This window comes from Melanotaenia boesemani, chromosome 13, assembly GCF_017639745.1.
Source record: "Melanotaenia boesemani isolate fMelBoe1 chromosome 13, fMelBoe1.pri, whole genome shotgun sequence".
Classification (NCBI taxonomy): domain Eukaryota; kingdom Metazoa; phylum Chordata; class Actinopteri; order Atheriniformes; family Melanotaeniidae; genus Melanotaenia; species Melanotaenia boesemani.
In genome coordinates this window covers 29,794,532-29,817,047 of record NC_055694.1, presented here as the reverse complement: position 1 = coordinate 29,817,047, position 22,516 = coordinate 29,794,532, and the positions used below count along the sequence as shown (strand labels likewise).

The 22,516-nt window shown below is 39.3% G+C and overlaps 1 protein-coding gene across 1 annotated transcript in view; it reads right to left on the bottom strand.

The window, feature by feature from the left end:
• Window positions 1–838: 838 nt before the first annotated feature.
• jph2 (junctophilin 2) overlaps window positions 839–22,516 on the bottom strand; it is a 28,898-nt gene continuing 7,220 nt past the window's right edge. The window contains exons 3-6 of the mRNA XM_042004464.1: window positions 6,967–7,085; window positions 4,590–5,470; window positions 2,544–2,644; window positions 839–2,237 (exon numbers count right to left, since the gene is read on the bottom strand). Coding sequence (XP_041860398.1) covers window positions 2,564–2,644; window positions 4,590–5,470; window positions 6,967–7,085 — 1,081 coding nt within the window. The 3' untranslated portion in view covers window positions 839–2,237; window positions 2,544–2,563. The remainder of the gene's footprint in view (window positions 2,238–2,543; window positions 2,645–4,589; window positions 5,471–6,966; window positions 7,086–22,516) is intronic.

Below are 22,516 nucleotides of genomic sequence, written 5' to 3'. Positions count from 1 at the left end.
AATAGCCTTATATAACATTAGAAGTTGTATTTGCACCGGAACCAAAAAAAGGTTAACTAATTAGGAAACTATTTACTTTACCTGCAAAAATTTACTTTAAAGATGTTTCTGTCCTCCTCCTCCAGTGACCTGTCAGTCACCTGAGGTGGTACCTGGGGTGTCCAGCTTCCTGCCTGGACATATTACAATGAAGCTGAGGAAAAGACAGCATGAGGTAGCTTCTTTATCATTCAACTGCACACACAGATTAATTAGATCTTAAATAATGATCCTTGAGAGATGAAGCTGTACCCATTTCAAACACTTGAGGGCAGCATGTAACTGATCCAGTTACTGGCTGCTGCAGGACATTCACACTTAAACCTTTAAATGTTTTCAGCCTGACCTAAAGACTAATAAAGGACGTGGCCTTCAGCTTGACTGTCATGGTCTCTGGTTTTTTGTTCTGTTGTAGTCTGTTCTTCAGTTTTCAGTGTCAGCTGTTTGAGTTCATCTCTTGGTGAATTCTGTTGTCTTTACATCCTGCTCCCTTGCTGGATCTGATTCTTGGTTTCGGATTGCCACACCTGCTGCTCATCTGTCTTCAGTCTCTCAGTAAATCCTCTGCCTGGTGTGTCGCTTTTTGTTTCTGCTGTTTTTCCTGTCTTAAGTTCTCCTCTGAATTTTGTTTTTGTTGTTTTTCTGTTTAGTTCTTTGTGTCGTCGTGTCTGAGCGGTACTTTCTGTCAAATGTCAGTGTCTGCCCTTGTGTTATGGTCCAGTGTTCGGGTCCCCTCTGACCATGGACTGTGACATTTTATTTCAAGTTATATGAAGTTTCTCATTGTGGCATAGAGTTACTGTTAATTCTGTTTTTCTAGACTAAGTGAGTGATCTGGTTTGGACAGACCAATATAATGTCAGATTACAGAAACTCCCAGATTTAGAATCATGGAACTTTTATTGAAACCAGTTTTTTTTTTAAATATTGTTTTGTTTTTCCTTTTTTTAATCTACAGTCTTCATTAACAAACTCAAAGACAGAACAACAACAGCTACCTCTTCTTCAAGCAACCTCCCAAAATACTTTTTTTTTCACTGTAAGACCTGGAGTTGGGAATCCTTTCCTTCATCTCAGCATCGAGGTAACCTGGCACATCTAAGGTGGCTTATTTCTTTTCATTAAAATTAACTTAAGGCAGAAAGTTTTGAATGATGAAAAGGTGCACTTCAAAAAAAGTACAAAAATACAGAAACATGCACACAAAGTGCACTCATGCGTACAAAAGTTTGACCCTTAAGCACAACAGGTGGTGAATATAATGCAGAAGCATGGAGTAGAAAGGTTTCCAAGCTTTACCGGGATTTCAACCCAACTCCAGCTGCACAGACACAAATCTATAGATCGTACAGTCTGGATCAAATGGTCTGCAGGTATCATTTCCCCTTTGTTTACCAAAGCTTTAAAATGCTCATTTGAACCCTTATGGGAATATGAAACGCAGTGAAATCTCTAGGCAGTGTCTTCTTATCTGTTTCCCAATGAAAGGCAGCAGAATGACAACCACGCAGAGAAAAGAGGACATTCAGTGTTGCAGACCTCACAGGAAGATTTTACAGCAGGTAAATAGTAGAAGTCGTGACACTTTGGAGTCTTTCTCCTGGAAGTGAAAAGCAACCAGATGAAAACATATGTTTATACTAGTGTTCAGGAAACACACAAGCGCACGTCGTTCCCAACACATCTGTCAGATAGTTAAAACCAGACAGTGTCGGCTGCAGACTCTAATCAAGTTTGAGGCACAGTGGAGACAAAATTCACTTTGTATACACCAACATTCATTCAGCTGCAGTTAGCTTACAAAACATATGAAATGTGATTATCTACCGATTCAGTGTCAGAATGAGCCAACGAAGGGTTTGATAAAAAACCACACTTCAAAAAGACGGCAGGCTGTGACACACTGTGACCAAGTTAAATTCTGCAGTGCCACCCTGCCTCTAGCGCCAGCTCCAAAACATACGACGCCATCCAGCCAGCAACTTTTATATGATCATATTCATTGAGGTTTCAGTCGTTCAGTGTCCTTTAGGTTCTCTAAGTTCTGGAAAGAAAGGAGTTCCACAGAGCCTCACATGGTTATGCCAACAAAACTCTGAAGCGGACTGCAGAATTCCTGCTGACCATCAGCGGTGTTTCTGATCTGTGGTCCGTATGAAGGAGGAGCAGCAGCTTCTGTCTACTACACCATCAGAGACCTGCAACAGACCCACAAACATCACATCACAGACTTATTTTTACTCTGTTGGAACAAATCATACAACAATGTTTCCATAATGCAAACAGAAACCGAACACAACAAATTTATACTTCAACTTGATCTTTTCAGTTAAACTAGACAGCAAAATGTTGAAATGTTTGAGTAGTAGTAACAGAGTCCAGGTGCTAAATCCAGACCTGACGCTCGCTGAAAACATTAAAAACAGAAGAATTAAAGCTCCAGACTGTTGAGCAGGTGAGATCCTGAATGAGAAAACAAGATCATAAACAGATTTATTTCTTACCTGATGTGGTAGAAAGTGTCTCATGACAAAATGTGAACAAAGAGAATGGCCAGGCCGATGTTGAGCAGGATCACCATGCAGACCATGATGGTGTTTGGGCCCTTAAAAAAATGGAGTACATATTGGAGAACTACACACCCAAGAGATAAACAGCATCGATGTAACTTTAAGTCTCATTTTCTGGTTAATCGTAGAACTAGTTAGAGAAAATAAATGAAGCTTCTACAAAGAAGATGGTGCAGACAACAGGTGGAGACAGCTGGTAACAAAAGATATCAGAAGATATAAAAGATAAAGAGCTAAAATACACCAATCAGCCAAAACATGGCCGACATGAGGGTTAAGCACTTTTAAAAATGGTGATTGTTCCAATGTTTGGGTCAGAACATCTTCACAGCTGTAGCTTGTTGTTGTGTGATGTTCCCAGTCTGCAGTGGTGACAACCCATCAAAAGTGGTCCAAGGAAAGGCAACCAAAGAATCAGTTTGTGGCCAAGTCACACTAATGCACTGTGTCTAAGTCAGGAGTGTCCAGCTTCGGTTCAGTCTTTAGATGTTTCCTGCTCCAACACACCTGATTCAAATTAATTGGCTCTGTCAAGTTCTGCCCAAACATGTTGACCCATTACTCTGATTCAGGGGTTGCAGCAGGAAACATCCAAAACCTACAGGACAGCGGCCCTCAAGGACAGACTTGGGACACCACTGGTCTAAATTATCTGGTCAAACAGACCTGGAACTCAATGCTGGAAAGGTTCATGCTGGTTCCAACAAAAAGGTGTCAGTACACAGTTCATCGTACTCTGACTTTATATGTATGATGCCAAGCCCAAAAAAGTTGGGACTGTGTAAAATTGAAATAAAAAAAGGATTTAATAATTTCAAAATCTCATCAACCAATATTTTATTCCTGAATAGTGCCTATAGCGTGGGCAGCTTCCACATCTGTGAGGCTTCATCAATGCTGAAAAGTTCATGGAAGTTTTAGAGCAACAGCTGCTCCATCCAGACAACGTCTCTTTCAGGGAAGGCCTTGCAGATTTCAGCAAGACGATGCTGAACCACATCCTGCATCCATCACAACAGCATGGCTTCACAGGAGAAGAGTCCAGCTGCTGAACTGGCCTGCCTGCAGTCCAGATCTTTGACCAACACAAAACATTTGGACCATCATGAACACAAAAAAACAGCAATGAAGGTATAGGACTGTAGACCAGCTAGAACCCTGCATCTAACCAACATTCCTGTCCTAAATCTCCAGCAACTGGTCTCCTCACTTCCCAGATGTTTACAGACAGCTGTTAGAAGAAGAGGGGACGCTACACGGTGCTAAACATTATCCTGGAACTACTTTTTACAGACATGTTGCTGCCATCAGATTTAAAATGAGCTCATGTTTTCATGAAATGATAAAATGTCTCAATTTCAACATCTAGTTTGTTGCTTATGTTCTACTGAGAATAAAAAAAAGGTTGATGAGATTTGAGAATCATTTAATTTAGTTTTTATTTACATTACAGCTTCCCAATGTATTTGGAATTGTAGTTGTACCTGAAAGCTTAAATGAAATGGCTATGTGGTTTGACAGTGACTTTAAGGGAGTTGACTTGGCTTCCACCTTTTCTGGATCTTGATCCAGTCCAGCATCTCAGTGCTACAGGTCTGACCCACAAAAGCCCAATCTGGTAACATCCAAGACTTCAAGGTTCTGCTGCTGACAGCTTGGTGCCAGACTACAGAAAACCTTGACGAGATCCACAGGAGTTCATGCTTTGATGGTTCAGGGCTGTTTTGGTGGATCAGTATAAATCAGCTGATCAGTGTAATGGCTGACTGGATCGTAGCATTCCTTTCTGCCTTTTCTTTATCACAGGAGCAAACAGCTGTAGTGACATGACTGCAGTGAGTGTATTATTATGAATGGTATTACATCTAATGAGGATGATTGTCAGGGTGATGAGGAAAGAGGTGGACTAGCAGACTTCAGTGGTGCAGCTGAGGTGTAAATATGTCTACAAAGGATGAGAATGTCCTCATGCCATCTTACCTCCAGTTCTGAAGATTCTGCAGTGACCTCATGACTTGGGATCAAAGCTGTGGCCCTCAGGGACGGTTTGACGGCCGGGGTTTTAGCTTCTACTTGTTTTGTGACTGTTTTAGGCTCCAGACTGGGAGCAGGTCTGGGCGGTGGAGCTGGACTGGCCTGTCGTTTCGGTAATGGCCTCATCTCTGCTTTGCTGGTTGGCCTGCTCCCTTCCCTGGACTGCACCTTCTTCTCTGAGACGGATGGGGATCGTTCGTGGACTGATGGAGGTCTTTCAGTTTTTACCTCGGTGGCTTTCGGCTCAGGGGTCACAGCTATGGAGGGGACATTGGAGGCGGGGCGCGGTGCTTCGTCTTCATCTGGCGAGATGAGGCAGTTTCTTACGGGCTCAGTGGGGGCTGGGCTGATGTCCGGAGCTTTTGTTTCACCATCAAATTTCTGCAGTGGCTTGATCTCCAGGTCAGAGCCCTGCTCATTCTTGTTGCTCTGACGACTGGGGGAGCGAGAGGGGCCTCGGCTGCTTAGGGACCCCCCTCCTTCAGGTGCAACAGCTGAGGTGGAAGGAGTGGCTGGGCGACTACTGGGTGCACTGTTGGGTTTACTGCTTCCCTTAACACTACCACCTTTACTGGATTTGTCTTCATTCCAGCCTTTTGGACCAAGTAGTTTCGGGTCCTCCTTGCTGATGATAGCTGGGCTGGGGGAGGGGGTGCGGCCCGGGGACGAACCTGGCATCAGGCTGTCCAGTTCATTCAGTAGAGGACTTTCAGGTGGGGTGGGCAGAGGCTCCTCTTCAGCCAAAAGGGGTTCATGCATGATGGTATCTACGTTCTCACCATCCTCCACGACTTCCTGCAGCACTCTCTTCTTCAGATACTCCGGACCTGAAGAACCAGTTCAGTCAGCACATCAGACAACCTACAGTATCTTTTTTATGTTTTAGGCCTTAATTTAGACAAATGCTGAAGAAGTGACAATTAATGACACTTCAGTTCAGTTAAAGTCATCTCAAAGCACTTTTACAGACATAATCCAACTCAGTTCAGTTTATTTTTATCTAGTTATAATCCAATTAAAACAAATCCATCATATGATCCACATTAGTCCAGTTTAAAATAACTGTGTTCCTATACCAATTTATAAAAATAATGAGCTTGCTAAGGATCAAATCTTCTCTTTGATTCAATCCTCCATCCTGAGCTTCACAAGGAGACAGTGGAGAGGAAAACCTCCATTAGAACCTGAACCAGGAAGGACAGCCATCTGTCACAGATAAAGCAGGTACAGACTACAACCTGGGCCTGCCACGATGAGTGGGAGGAGGAGTCATAAGACCTTCGTCCTTCATCAACATCATGGTTGTTGATAATAAAGCTTTTTTATTATCTGATGATGCCCAAAGTGAATTTTCCTCAACAAACTCTAAAATATTATGACGTGTTCATTATAAACTGAAAATTTTCTTACTTTTTTAAGATAAAAATACCTTAAAAGCTTGAAAAGATTAACTGTCTTTCTGGTACACCCATCAGACAGGATAGTTCTGTTTGATTAAAATGTCCAGAAATAGAACAATGAACAAGGAATGAACTTCGTCAGTCGTGCTTGTTTGCAGAAAGATTTTCTTTTAATGAGAGTGAATTTGTTTAAGTGTGCAGCCTTTTTCTTAGTAAAACTGGCTCAGTGGGTAGAGTGGTCGTCCTGTAACCCAAGGGTTGCCGGTTCGATCCCGGCCGGTCGAGCTAATGTCAAGGTGTCCCTGAGCAAGACACTGAATCCCAAATTGCTCCTGATGGGTCATGGTTGAGCACCTGGCATGGCAGCTTCTGCCATCAGTGTGTGAATCTGTGTGTCAATAGGTGAATGTGATGTATATGTAAAGTGCTTTGGGTAAAAGCGCTATATAAGTACAGACCATTTACCATTTAAAACTGCAGCAGATCTTTGGTCTCAGAGGAACAGCACGACTTTGATTTGAAAAATTAGCCTTAGCTCTCTGGTTCAGGAAAGAAGCAGCTGCCTTACTTTGAGTCGATGTGTGTGTCAACAGTGAAACTGATACGGTCCCTTCAACTCAATAAGATGGTCCTTTTTTTAGACGTTCATATTTGACTCCCCTTGTGCAGAGCCTCAACAGAGAGGTCTACCAGCACAAACTGCAAGTAAGGAGCAAAATACAAACTAAATATGTGTTACTAACAGTTTATGAAGAAGGGTTTAAATCTTGGAGATGATGTGAGCATTATATGATGCATTTGAGTCTCATTAAATTGTCAAAACAGACACCAAAAACCTGGGAATCAAAGCTAAGGAGTCTGATCTTAATGTTCTATGACGTGGAGATTCCCTGTCAGATCATAAAGTGATGAAATTTACTGACCTGGTTGGTAGAAGGAAGGAGAGAGCTCTTTGGCCACCAGTCTGGCAATGCTGGACTCACTGTTGGAGGCCTGAGCTGCCTGTTCAGCTCCATCTGACTTGCCCTTTGCATGAGCTGTCCTGCAGCCAGAAGATACAAAAGAAGTTCACCAATTACTGCTTTACCTTACTACTGGTAAGCATGAATTATATTCTGGATTAACACTTGTTATATTTGTCTCTGAGAGTGAGAATGACACAGTTAATCTTCCTAAATGAGCATCTTAGCTTACTGTCGTTAAGGCCAGGGAACAGTAAACAAAACATAGAAATCAACATCAGGAAGTATATATTTGGTAAACTTTGAACAACACCAGACAAGTAGATCAAACCCTCTCTTTTTAACAAAATAAAGATAAGGAAATCTCCCCAAGTGTCAAATAAAACACTCCAAAAAAAAGTTAGCTAATCTCATCAACCCATATTTTATTTCCAACAGAACATAAACAACATATCAGATGTTGAAACAGTGACATTTTAAATTTTTATGGAAAATATGAGGTCATTGTGAATCTGATGGAAGCAACAAATCTGTATTAGTTCGAATAGGGACAACAAAAGGCTGGAAAAGAAACTAATCAGAAACAACTGGAGGAGCATTTTACAACTAACTAGGTTAGTTAGCAACAGGTCAGTAACATGAGTGGGTATGAAGTGAGCATTTCAAAGAGGCAGAGTCTCAGATGTAAAGATGGACAGAGGTTCACCAATCTGAGACAAACTGGGTCTAAAAATTTGAACAACTTCAGAAGAATGTTTCTCAACATACAATTGTGAAGAATTTAAAGATCGCAACAGTATATAATCAAAAGATTCATAGAATCAGGAGGAATCTCTGTGTGCATGGGACAAGGCTGGATGCTGGTGATCTTGCGGTCCTCAGGCAGCACTGCATTAAAACCAGAAATGATTCTCTACTAGGAATCACTGCATGGGCTGAGGAAGACTTCCAGAAATCACTGTCTGTGAACACAGTTCACCCTGAAATCCACAAATGCAGGTTAAAGTTCCATCATGCAAAGAAGAAGCCAGATGTGAACCGGATCCAGAAACAATGCAGTCTTCTCTGGACTAAAGCTCATTTAAAATGGTCTGAGGCAAAGTGGAAAACTTTTCTGTGGTAACATTTGCCTCTCTGCAGTTCAGTTTAAACCAAAATCCCAGCAACCAAGCTCCAGGACTGTAGAGCAGCTAGAATCCTGCATCAGACCAGAATGGGAAAACATTTCTCTCCTAAAACTCCAGCAACTGGTCTCCTCACTTCCCAGACATTTACAGCAACTGTTGGAAAAAGAGGGGATGCTACACAATGCTAAACATCACCCGGTGCCAGCCTTTTGGAACTGGGGTTGTACACCCGAAATCCAATAAAATTACTGCACTTTAATCAGTTCAGTAAATTATGGAACAATTTCTGTGTAAAATTATAAAGAGACTTTGACGATGCCTCCATATACAGTCTCTAATATCATCAAAAGATTTAGAGATTCAGGAGGAATCTCTGTGTGCATGGGACAAGCTGGATGCTGGTGATATTTTAGATTAGATATTTTACATATTTTACAAAAATCATTTAATAAATTATTATTATAGTTTAGCTAAAGCAAGAAATCTGGAACTTTCTGCAACTAAAACATGAAAATATTGTGAGTTACAGTATTAAATAATCACAACAGATGACCAGACTTGAACCTGAAACATTAAAAGACAGACTGAGCTGTAAGATTATTGGTTAAAACAGTGTAAGCGTAACCTACAGTAAACAGACTATGCTGAGGTGAAGGACGGGGTTGGTTGCTGCTTGTGTGGATCAGAGGTGTCCTTTTCTGTCTTTTAGCCAGGACAGAAATAAATTATACTTTTATTGTTGCACAACAAGTCCACAAGTTAGTGCAGGTGAAGAACTGAGGCCCAATGTCGTATCTGTGTCTGTGGCAGGGCTGCAGCACAACTGAACTTCATAGTTGGAGTTGCTGCATGTCATTTAATATTTCCCTTCCTTTCGGTTTGTATTAAAACCAACTAATCTACGATTCTGTTTGTTTCTTACCACATTAACTCAGAGAATGACCTATATTTACAGTCGGTATATACTGGGCATGCTGTAACTTTACACTGAACTGGAAATAGCTCCCTGTTCAAGACTCAGTGGGAAGAAGCTTCAGACTCTCCTGAATGTCCCTGACTGATCCAGCAGAGCTTCATCCGTCCACACATATTCAGGACTTCTAACTCAAACAAGCTGCTGTCAGTTTGACTTTTGGGAATTAATCCCATGGCACACCCAGAACCCCCGTTACTACCTCTGATAATGATCCTAAAAGTGAAGAAAGAGGAGTAATTTTAATACAGATCGTCACCAAGAACATGCAAGCATAAGTTCAATACAACAGCTGTCATAAAATAGTTGATAACTTTGGTATTTATAACCATATGGATGGTGTTAGCATGCTAATGTGAAAAGAAATTTTAATATTCTGGATAAAGGTAGTATTTACAGCTGAGCTTATTAACAATTATAGAGGCAAATAATTATAATATAAAGTCAGAAAAGTTTCCAGGATATACAAAAACATTCTGGAAGATTCTCCAACCAGTAGATATAAGACTCATTTATGTTCTATGTACAAGATGCATACAAAGCACTTTGTCCATCTTCTGCATAATTTATGTGCATAATTTGGTCCATTTTGGGGGTGCTTGTGGATCTGTACCCTGACGGGGCAACAGAGTAGTACCACCGGAAACTGTGGGGCTGTGTTGAGCAGCGTAGCTGACATACGACCTCGGTGAGTTTTAGCAAACTGACCACTGTTCGCACCAGTTTAACCAGAATCGAAGTGGGCAGTCTTTAATACGCGGAAGTAAAACAACATCTAGGAGAGTTGGTCCTGAAAGTTGATGATTAAGTCGTCAGGCTCCATTAAAGTCTGTAGTCCAGCCTATAGATCATCAAAATGATCAAACTGTCAGTTAAAGGAGATGTTGGAAAAAATGAGAATAATGAGCTGTGGATGTTCAAGTTATCATGCGCCATCGGCTTCATAGCCGCTGTCTTCAGGCTGCAAGGCCTCGCTTCCCTACACTGTAAGGTGCACTGCGTGATGTGTTTTCAGTGAATTATACAGTAAATGAAAAGTTACAGTAGAAAGATGAACAGTGGGACAGATTACAGACTGACTTAATAAACTAGTGGATATTAAAACACAGTTAGCTGGTCGTGTAGCTTCTGGTGAAGCTACAATCATCTCCACACAGGAATGAAGAAAAACATGAAAGTTAAAGGCTGTAACATCCAAACAATGAATTAAAATTCTCTATTAAACACAATCACTGGTTTCTTTCATCAGGTCATGTAATCTATTATTAGCCGGTCAATCAGTCAGCTTTATTTCTTTAGCATTTTTAAAAGATAATAAAAACAACTTGAAGCACTCTGAGAGCACAAACCTCCACCAAGCCATAGGGTCCTAGGAAAAACCCCAAAAGGCCCAACAGTCCACACAGTACCCCCTATTTTGAACTTTCTGGATCACCAGATCCAGAATTTCAACAAGGTCAAAAAAATGTCAGAATATCACATCTACCATTATGTCATCTTGAATTTTTTATTTTATTTACATTTTTTTTTACCAATAATTCTGGGCATTGTCTGTTGAGTTAAAAATGTTAATGGCAATATGATCCCTATCTCCCAACGGTGAAGAATCATTTAAAAAACATCCTGGATCCAGACGGTGAGCTGGATCACCCCCAAAATGTAATCACTTGTTTCTTTTTTCCATTCATGAAATTTCTTGAAAATGTAATCAAAATCTGTCCTTAACTTTTGAGTTATGTTGCCAACAGACAGACAGACAAGCAATAAAAAATTAACAAAAGCAGAAGAATGAATGCAGAATAAGCTTTGGCTTATTATTAACAAATGATTTAGGATGAAATAATCAGCTCCTCTTACCACAACAAGACCAAGTTAGACGTAGACGTCCTTGACACGAAGCAACACTATTCATCTCGAGCTGCAGCTAGAAGATGGCCTGTAGTTTTGTTTTTTAAAGTTATGGATGTGGCTGCTCTGAATGCAGGGGTTCTCTACCGGAGCTGCATCGATGCCAGAATGATCTGGAATATTTTCATTGTTGAGCTGTCGATGCTGACATCCAGCATTCTGTTTCCTTACTTTAGCTTTACATTAGGCTTTTTTCTAGTTGTTCCCCCTCAAAATATTGAGAAGAAAATATAAATATTTATAAAAAAATGACTGTTTTTGTTATATGTTAGCTGATAAGTGAATAATAAGCTAGTTAGAATTTGACATTTTCTATTTTAAATAGAAGCCCAAAGTAATCTCACATGCTAATCAATTTATTAATTTATTTATTGAAGCTATGTGTACTTCTGAATGATTAAAAAAAAAAAAAAACAGATTCAAAGGGAAAAAAATGGCCTCTGTAAATGCCACCTTTTTTTTTCTTTCTTTTTTTTGATGCTATGTCAGCATAGTGTCAATGAGACGTTTGTGGTGCAAATGTTAAAAGAATTCCTGGATCCAGGCGGTGATCCGGATCACCACAAAATCTAATCAGTTGTTTAAAATCTGTCCATTACTTTTTGAGTTATGCTGCTAACAGACAGACAAACGTACGCCACCGAATACATAACCTCCGACTTGCCAGAGGTAGTAAAAAAAAAAAACTATTAAAAACAAATCCCAACCTGGTCCAGCCAAATTCCAAATGTATTAAAATTATTTTATCTAAAGAAGATCCAGAGGTTGAAAAACTGAGGAAACATTGTCACATCTGGTGGGAAAAAAAACAAGCAAATCTAGGAAAATTGTGAGGAAAACACCAGTCACATCAAAATTACAGGATCAGTAAGTCCAATATTTCTTTAAAATAAATTAAAATGAAATAAAATAAAATAAAATAATATAAAATTAAATTAAAACACTTAGATCACATTCAAAATATAATTAAAGAAATTTGTTTTCATGTAAAGAATAAGAATTTCTTTAAGAATACCCTCAAATATTGAATTTGTTTTTGAAAACATGACCACTATTTACCCAAACATGAAAATCCTGAGTAAAATCCGGTTTGTTCTATGAAACACCAAAAACATCAACAATATCAGTAAAATCTTCACATCCTTAACACGTCTCCCTGACCCACATGAACCATAAACCAGCAGTAAATCCTGCTGGGACCAGACTGATCCTGAGAGTTTGTAACTGCCTCAGTCTTTCTTTACTGGTAGAAGTCTTCAGGTTTCCTCTGAGCAGTTGCAGAGGGAGACTCTGGAGTTTTGAGATCACAGAACAGTGAAAAGTTTCATGTTTGTGAGCTGTGAACGTGTAAAATCCTTTCATCGTGTATGTCCTCCAGTTGTTTTGCTGTGTTCGACCTGGAGCCTGCAGGAGCTTTTCTGTCATTCTGGTATGTGTTGCTGGATCTTTGTGGGGGGTCCTGATCAACTGTGTGTCAACATGAGAGGGAGTAAGAAAGAGACTCAGTTTCTATTTAAAAAAAAACAACACATTTTTAAATAGAATGAAATGACTTTAATAATAAAATTAAACCTCAACATTTCTCAGAGGTCACAAGGACAGAAATCTCATCATTCCTTCCTCCTAAACTGATGGATTTAGTTATGTTATGTTTGGGTATGTAATTTCATGTTAAATAAGGAAATTCTCAAGCGGGTCCTGACTCAAGGAAACACGTAAACTTTGTTTCCAGCTGGTTGATCACAATCCAACACAAAGTGCTCACATCAGCAGTAAAGTCTGAAATCCAAGCTCCAACACTAAAGAAAGGTGTGGTACATGTATCTGCCAAACCTTTATACCCAAGCACTTGTTTATGAGCTGTGTTATATTTTTATCCGTGTAACCATCTGACACTTCTGCTGACGCAAGATGAAGCAGGTCTCTAACTGCTGCTGTCCAGCAGAGGAGCCGAAGCTCTTAGGTGGCGACACGAAGAGGAAAAACATCAGCCAGCTGGCTTATTCACCATGTGGACAAACATCCGATCCACAACATCTGGCATACAGTAGATGGCAGACATTAAAAAAGAGAGTTTGGAAGTCTGTGTCCAGGCAGGGAAGATGGGCTCTGACAGGACGGGGGAGGGGGATAATCAGCTGTTGCATTCCCCCGTGATTGTGATCCTTGTCCATATTTAGTCAGGGCTCCTCTGTGACTGCACGGCCCCAGTGTGCGTCATTTACACCCCGTCCTGCCACGCAGGCTCTCCTCCAGACAAGCAGCTGGCAGCCCACACTGAACAACAATGTCCACAGAGTGTATGAATACCAGCAAACGCTTTACCTAACTAGACTCCAAGAGGCCAGGTCTGCCATTAGTATATGTATATGTAATGTATTTTTAACCCTCAACTTCACCGACAAAGGATCGTAGAAAGAGGAAACCACTGCCAGAAACAGATGTGTCATGTCTCCTCTGATTATAGGGCTGGGCGATATGGCCTAAAAATAAAAAACTCAGATTTTTTATAACCAAATCCGATTTCTGATTTGAATAGTTTTTTTCTTTTCTTTTACAAAATATAAATAAACCTATTAAAAGCATTTATTTATTTATATAAATGAATGCCAGCAAAAATAAAGCATATAATGTCATAACTTTTCCACCATATAAACAACTTCATATCTTACATAGAAATATGCAACACAACTGCATCCGTGATCTCTTTCCATCTGGATCCTTATCATACAGGATCCACTGCAGAAATAATTCCCCTGATGAAGGTTGTCTCTTAACTAGAGTTTGTGGGTAAAGTTGACTTCTGCATCTCGTAGAGAGCAGCATTTCTCTCTGCAGTTATACACACAGCCAAATCCCAGGCGTGAGTGAAGGGCCACTTCACTGAAAATAAGTCAGACAAACACTGTTCTGGTGTGGAGGCAGGGCTAAGTCTGCTGCTAACTAACTATGGAAAAAAAATCCAGATTTTCATAAAAATAAATCGCCAAAAATGGAAAAGTCGATTTATCGATTAATCGCCCTGCCCTATCTGATTATATAATAAAGGTTTGGGTTTTAATGTTTAGGACCGCTGGAGCATGGCTATTTAGTTGATGACTTAAAAATCTAAAAATAAAATCAAACATATATATATGTGTATATATATTAGTGCTGGGCACGTTAACACGTTAATTGCACGTTAACGCAACGCTTAATTAACACAACGCTTAATTAACGCAAAGCTTAATTAACACTGTTATTTTTTTTAATCATGCATTAAGGTTTTTTTTTTTTTTTTTTCTGGCCGCTGGCTTTGATGACAGAAACATGGCGTCCATGTCTCCCTTCCCTGCTGCAGCGGTGCGTCTGATGTAATCAGGAAAGAGCGGCTTTATTAAAATGAAGAGACGTTTTCTGTCTGTAATTTCAGAAAGAAGAAGAACCGACGTTTCTCTTTGTCAAAACCCATGCAGATGGTGAAACATTGTGACTTTTGGACGGGAAACTGCTCCCAAAAGTAAAACATGCTTTCTGACTTTTACAAACATAAAGCATAAATCGGGCCTTCTATGGGATAAGCTTTGTGCCACTGGGGAGCGAATCTGAATTCTTTATATTTGAATTTGAATCATTCAATTTGAATCTGAATATGCCTGTTTGAATAATTGCTTTAAAAAACTGAATCCAAATTACCATATTTGATATTGAATCTTTGTTTTTTGAATGTGTATATTTGTAAAGTTGAAACTTTTGTATTTGAAAAAATTCATTCCCTAATTCATTTTCATAGTTCAGTTTCAGTTCTCTCCATTCAAATTCAGATCTGAAATACAAATTCAGATCTGAAATTCAAATTCAGATCTGAAATTCAAACTTTTGTGCCACACATCCGGGACCTGACGTGAGACAAAACTAGTCGATCGCAGATGGAGTAACGTCAGTTTTGTGCAGTTGTTCTCAACAGCTACAAGCAGAGGGAGGGCGAGGGGAGGGTGGTGGCGGGGAGAGAGAGAGAGAGACGTTAAGATCCAGGCCAGCCACTCTCGCTACAACAGCAGTTACCGTTTCTGCAATGGCACTTGCCCTTTCTGTAGCGGTAGTTACCGTTTCCTCAACGGTCTTAGCGGTTTGCCACTGTGGGCTGGTTGCAGACTTTTCACATTAGTGGTAACTCCTAATACAAGAAAAATATGTGTAGGTTTGCACAGATTAATGTGCACCTCAAGTGACGTACATACACCATGTAGGCTATAACGGACCAGCTTGATCTTTTGTGTTGGTTTGGAAACATTTTAGAAAGTAACTCGCCGGGCTGCAGACACACCAGATCACGTCTGTGACGGTGCATCGTTGTGAAAGCAATATATATATATATATGTATGTATCTATCACAAATAACCTTTAATGGCAGTAATTAATTTATGTTATTAATTGCGTTAATACTTTTAAAGCATGCACGGTATGACAAGCTCCATACATCTGTCATTTCATGGACTTGGCGAGACAAGATGGAAAAGATCAGCCGGCTTCTCTATCAATGGATTTGAGACTAAACACAACATTAATGGATTAACCCATGGACATCGCCTGCATGAAGAATGAGGGTGTTTTAACATCCACTCTTTTTCCGGTTAGCGGGTTCCACGCCTGCACTTATCCTGCTTTTTTTTGTTTTGTTTTTTAAACATAGGCATCTGCCCTAGAGGCTCTCTGGTAGTCTCCATGTTTGTGCAGCAGCTGCTTCCTCCCTCTTCTCTCATCTTCTGTGAATCATGCCGACTTTCGGTGATCAGCTGATCACCAAAGGTCTCAGGTCTCAGCTGACCTGAGAAGGAGGTAACTGGAGGTTCATGGTTCAAACCATCACATATTTACCTCAAAATATTGTTTTTGGCAGGATCTTCTCTAACACAGTAGTTGGCTTGTGGTAGACGGGGTTTATGCTTCAGATATGCAGGGGCGGGTTAAAAAAGTTTTGATGGGGGGCCAGGTGGGAGCACTGACCAAGAAAAGGGGAGCACATGTAAGCATTGGCGCTTGCTGTTGATACAATACTTTTAAAAAGGGCAAATTTTAGGCATAGTCACGAATGGTGATTAATCACGATTAATTAATTTAAATGCTGTGATTAATCTGAATAAAAATTTAAAAAATTTGACAGCCTTAATATTTATATTAAAACTGGGTATCGTCATTAATTTCCTGAATCGATTTGATTCGATTTACAACAATTTCAATTTGATTTTGATTAAATCTGATTCAATTTGATATCGATTAGTTTAAAGATAATTATGTAACACCATCTATTTTCCTTGAATGTTAGAGACATTATCAGATTATCAGCTATTTTTATAAAACACTGAATGCATTCACTTGACAATCAAAATCAGTTATCTGAAAGTAATCAGATTACTGAACAATCTGTTCTGACACATCTACATTCATTTCTGAAACACTATAACAATACAATACAGCATTGTCTTCATTTAATTATTTTTTTAAAGTTTTATTTTAATTTAGTTCATTCAAGTTCATACTTTTTCATCCCAGAAGGAATCTTTTAAATATTAATATTAATATTCATTCTGTCCCAGTCTGCCAGGATTCCAGCTGTCATCTGCCTGCAATCAGCTTGTTAGCTGGATAATTATAATGTTTTGAAATTCTACAAAGCTTTATAATCTATGATCTGCTTTTAGGTCCCATTTTAATTCTAACAGCTCTGTCGATGATCAGGTTGGAGATATAAAATGGAAATGCCTCAACCCTCCTAACACAGATCTTTTTTCTATGAAGTTAATAAATCACGAAGCAAGTAAATTACAAGTTGTTTGTACACTTCCACCCTCAGACATGCTGTAGGTGAGCTTAAAGGACTGACAGGCTGAATTTTTCTTACAGTCTGCTTATCCAAGCAGTACAATATTTAGATTTCAATCTGCTGGGACAGTGGTCTGCCATCTATCAGTGCAGTGTCTCACTTCTGTAAACACTGAGCTGAACTGCAGACAGAAACACCAGCACCAACACCAGCACCTTGTTTGGTCACAGAAAAACTATGTGTGTATGAACAACACACACCAACACTGACAGGCTGCTTATTTCCTGGGGTTTGATGTCACAATGCAATGAATAAATCTGTCAGAGAAGACGTGTGTGAACCTGTTTTGTTTGTTGTGTTCAGAGCAGCTGAGGATGTTAACGTCTGAACTCTGACTTTGCTCAACAACGGAGCTTCGTTAGCGATACACCTGAGCCTAAGAACATTCATAATCACTCGTTTATCATCACATGCTTGTACAACTTCCCAGCTGACAGAGTGGAGACGTGGCACATGAGGAACCTAACAGAAAATCATTTCTCAATCAATCTTGTCACATTGTTCAATGCAGAGACCTAAAACATCCCCAGAACCACCAAGCATCAGATTTAACACCATTCTGAATAGCTGGAAAGATAATTTTTATCACATTTTCTTCAACCCATATTTATTTTGGCTTTATGATAGATGACTTGGAAGATTTGCTTGTTAGATTTCTAGCTGAAAAGACTGACATTAAAAATGGATTATATTTCCTATAGCGCTTTACAGCTGATCCATTATTCATTCATGTCACATTCATACGTGGTGGTGGCTAGCTACATGTGCAGCCACAGCTTTTCTGGGACAGACTGACAGAAACACAGCAGCCAATCTGCACCAACGGCCTCTCCGACCACTGAACATGTGTCATAAACATTCATACATCAGCGACGCCGACGCTGAAGGCAAGGAGGGTGGAGTGTCTTGCTCAAGGACACAATAGCTGCGTTTATATGGAGCACTTTTTATCCGATCGAAGGCCCAATCAGAATAAAAAATGCATCATATAAACACGTCGGCTGATTTTTCAATCCATTTGAGGGGTGTGCTTTAAACCTTTTTCAGTGTCCATGTAAACATGTCAGCTGAGATGTCCAATCAGAGTTACTTCAATCAGATAGATGAGATATTTGTCCATGTAAACGTAGATAATGACAGATTGACAGGGATGAGGACGTAGTCCTTGCATTGGACTACTGTAATAGCAATTAGTAATAATGTAATAATCTTTCAGCCTGCTTAAGTAGAAGGAGCTCAACCACATTCAAATTGTCCAGAACTCTGCTGCAAGGCACACAAACCAGAACACACAAACCAGTTCATATCATGCCTACTTTAGTCTCCCTTCACTGGTAACCAGAGAATGTCAGAATGCATTTTAAAATCTTCACCCTTTCTTTAGAGCCTTACATTGTCAAGCTTTTCCTCATATCTGCTTCGGATTTACTCCCCGCCACAGTTAGAGGTCACAGATACAATAACTTGTTTCAAGACTTGAGGAGATGGCTCTTTTGAAGTAGTGACATGCCGGTTTAAGTTTACTCGACCGCTTTCCCGTTGCTGCCTTGACAGTCCTGATATATTTTAAAAAACAGTTAAAGGCGTGGCGTGGAACATTGTTTCTTGTATTATATCTGTTTTATTTAAGCTTTTTCTGTTTTTATGTAATTCCTTTTATTTCTTTTTTGAGACCCCACACACAAAAATAACAAATCAGACATTTAACAGTTTTGGTCGAACTGTGTGTGCTCCGACAATCACATCACAGAACAACACACACATAACGATTCTGTCCAGCAACCGATCAAGAATCTAGTCCTACGAGCCAGAAATCTCATGTGGTCAGTCCATTAATCCTTGAAATGTTCTTGAAATGATAACAGGCTGATTTCACAACTGTCTTAATATAACTGCTTAAATTCAGGTCTGAGTCCAGGACAACTCCCAGATTTCTGGCTGGATTGTTAGTTTTGAACTTAGATGTTTAAAGCTGAGTACTGACTTTTAATCTTTCTTCCTTGGCTCCAAAAACTATTATTTAAGTTTTGTCTTCATTTAACTGAAGGAAGTTCTGACTCAATCTTTAATTTATCGACGCAGTCAATCAGTGTGCTCCTGGTGAAATTGTTATGTAGATTTATGTGTCATCAGCAAAGTTATGGTAAAATATTTAGTTATTTTCATGATTTGAGTGAGTTGGAGCATGTAGGTGTTGAACAGCAGTGGCCCCAAGATGGAGCCTTGGGGATCTCCACATTATTTTAGTTTGATCAAATTTATAGTTACCTGTAGACACAAAATAGTTTGTGTCTTTTAAATAGGACTCAAACCAACTAATTGCAGTGTCAGAAAGTCCTACCCAGTTTTTCAGCTGGTCTAGTAAGATGTTGTGGCCAGTGGCAGCGCTGAGATCCAGCAGTACCAGGACTGAAATGTTTCCGCTATCTGTGCTCAGGCGGATGTCATTAAGGACCTTAACTAGCATAGTCTCAGTGCTGTGGTGTGGATGAAATCCTGACTGGTAGACATCAAAAGTTATTTAATGTCAGGAAGTTGTAGAGACGTGTTTAAAATCTGTAAGATATCTAAGGCCATGCATCCTGAAACATTATTAAAAAAAAACCTGGTAGGCAGGGTGTCAAGACAACAAGTGGTGGTTTTCAGATGGTCAGTGAACTCATCCGAGTTTTTAGAACTGATTAGAAAAAAGTGTGTCATGGTCTTCATGTCTCTGAGTGGACACAGGGACATATGTCCTGCTTCTGGCATGGAAGCACTGACTAACTGCTGGATTTTCTTAATTTTGTCAGTACAAAAAGAAACAAACTCATTACAGGCCTGGTTGGATACAAGTTCTGGGGTAACTGAAAGAAGAGGATTAGTTAGCCTGTTAACAGTAACGAACAAGGAACGAGCTTTATTGCTATTCTTAGCAATGATGTCAGAAAAGAAAGATCGTCTTGCATTTCTCAGCTCCAGACTATAAATCCTTAGTCTCTCATTATAGATCTCTTAGTGAACCTGCAGCTTTGTTTTCCGCCACCTGCGTTCAGCTTTTCAACGTTCTTGTTTTTCAGCGCTTACCCAACTTGGCATTTTAAAACAAATTTACACGACTCCTGCATGCTTCCACTTGTGTTGCTTTGTTTCGGTTCTGTGAGGGTTGCAGAAGAGGCTGCTTGAGTTGGACACGACGGCAGAAGAAGAGTTTTTCTCTCCAAACAAATGGATATATATATATATATATATATATTTGTGTTGTGTTGGAGTTTAAGAAAAAAGATTACCAACTTGTCATTGTGGAAGAATTGAAGTGTTGGTAATTCTGGCAAATCTGACATTTACAAATGTAAATCACTGATTTCCGACTACAGTGAATGCAGCACAAAATAACGCGACAGCTGCTTTGTTTTTAAACTGAGGAGGGAAGTGACGAGGGAGCTGGCAGGACAGAAGACAGCAGCACGGAAGGAAAACGATAACACTAAAAAACTACATCACGTTAAGATATCAGTGTTTCCCACAGACCAGGTAGCAAATTTCAGTGCTCGCCGGTGAGGGACTGTAGTGTGCCGGTGTTGTGGTGGCCGGTGGAGCTGGTCATCAGGGTGTATGCAAAATGTGTGCAGTGGGCAACGTTCAAACACACACTTTTTGAGCTGCCATATTAAATATACACCTGTATGCTTATCTACTGTTTTTCAGACTCACCTGCTGAGACAATTTCTAGCTACTAGAAGCATTTAAAATTATTCAGCTCAATCCTAATTCTTTAAAGTAAAGTCTTTAAGGGAAGAGAGAACTAAGAAAACTTATCTGTTTTCCACCTCACCTGTTTTGTATGAATGAACGGAACGACAGGCTGTCAAGTGATTTTAATCCGATTAATGACAGCTTACAAAACAATCATGTTTAATCATCATTTGTGACGATGCCTGAAATTTACCTGATTTTACTTCATTGTATCAACAGCAAAAGCTAATGATTACAAATATTTAGTGTTAACTGACCTTCCCTTGGGTAAATGTCAGATGTCCAAGGGTAAGTAAATGCAGCATGGAATATATATGTTGTTCTGCATCATGTCTATCATGTTCTGGATCATAATGCAGAATTCATACAGCCGCACCTCATTACGCGTCTCCATCGTGATAATATCTGTCATAAAACCAGCAGATGTGAAGGCTGACTATTAATGAAGACACTCTGATAAAGCTGATGATCTATCTTTGTGCAGCAGTGATAAAATTCCTACAGCAGCATCACCCAAAGTAAACAGCTGTTGGCTGTTTTTCTTCACTTTTTTTCTTTTTCTTTTACATAAGATGATCTCTTTAGGTGTAATGATCAGTTCAATATTACATAAAATCTAGATCTTAAAAATCTAGATCTTAAAAAGGGTCTAATTTGTGCCAGCTTTTTCCTAGTCAGTGCCCCTGCCTGGCCCTTTTCTAGACTTTTCTGCATAGCTGAAGTATAAATCCTTTCTATCATAAATGTATGCAGGTGTGGAACACAAACCGCTAGTTTCTTCCTTATCTGCTGAACAATAAACGCAACATAAGAGACGGTACTAGAAAACAGTCGGTGACGGAACAACAGGAGGCAGAGCGCTGCACAGACACAGAGAGAAGACCATAGAGTGGCCACATTTATGTAAAGCTTTTTAAAACATGGGGGGAAAGTGCATGTGTTGGACCTTCTTATCGGTAAGAATAATAATAAATAAGTGTATATTTGGACATTACCTGTGTTTGTCCCCCAGCCATTCTGAAATTTAACCCCACATACAGACACACAAAAACTTGAGATTCTCACCAACTGCATTTTCAATATTTCATTTCCCTGTAAATTATGACCTCCATCTTTCTGGCTGAAATGTTTTGGATGCTGAGTGGTAGTAAATGCTTAATAACTTTATATATGATCTGTGCTGAACGATAATGAACCAGGTCCTGAAATTTAAGTAACTCTGATAGTAAAAACAGAATTTGTGTGATTAAGAAACCCAACTTTCTGTATGATAAGGACTACCCTTTTTCCAGATTTCTATACAGTTGGTGAACTAATGAGCAATACAGAATATGGAGTGAACTGTAATCTAAAAGCTGCTTTATTGTATTTATGGTTGTGATGTTTTTTGCTTCTTTGTTTTGTATGTGTCTGATGTGGGGCTTCCAACTGAGTTTATAATCTAGTTTTGTACCCAGGACTTTGATTTCCTTTACATTTTCAGTAACTGCATTATCACTTTTTATGTATTTATCATCTTCCTTTTTATAATATATATATATATATATATATATATATATATATATATATATATATATTATAATATAAAAATATTATTACCTCAGTCGTCTCTATATTCAGCGATAATGTGTTACTATCCATCCATTTTTAAAGTGATTTAATTATTTATATTTAATATGTCACTATAAAAATTTCCTGAATAAAATATATTATTATCATCAGCAGTTTTAATTTCAGTAATTTAGAGACTTGAAATATGTCATTTATATATATTGTGGTCCCTTATAATGTGGTTCACCAGCAGAAGACTGTTCGATATACAAGGAAACTAGATAGATTTAATTTGTCCGACCATATCGTGGAGTTTTTACCAGACTTGTGGCACCCCGACATTATAAACTACTT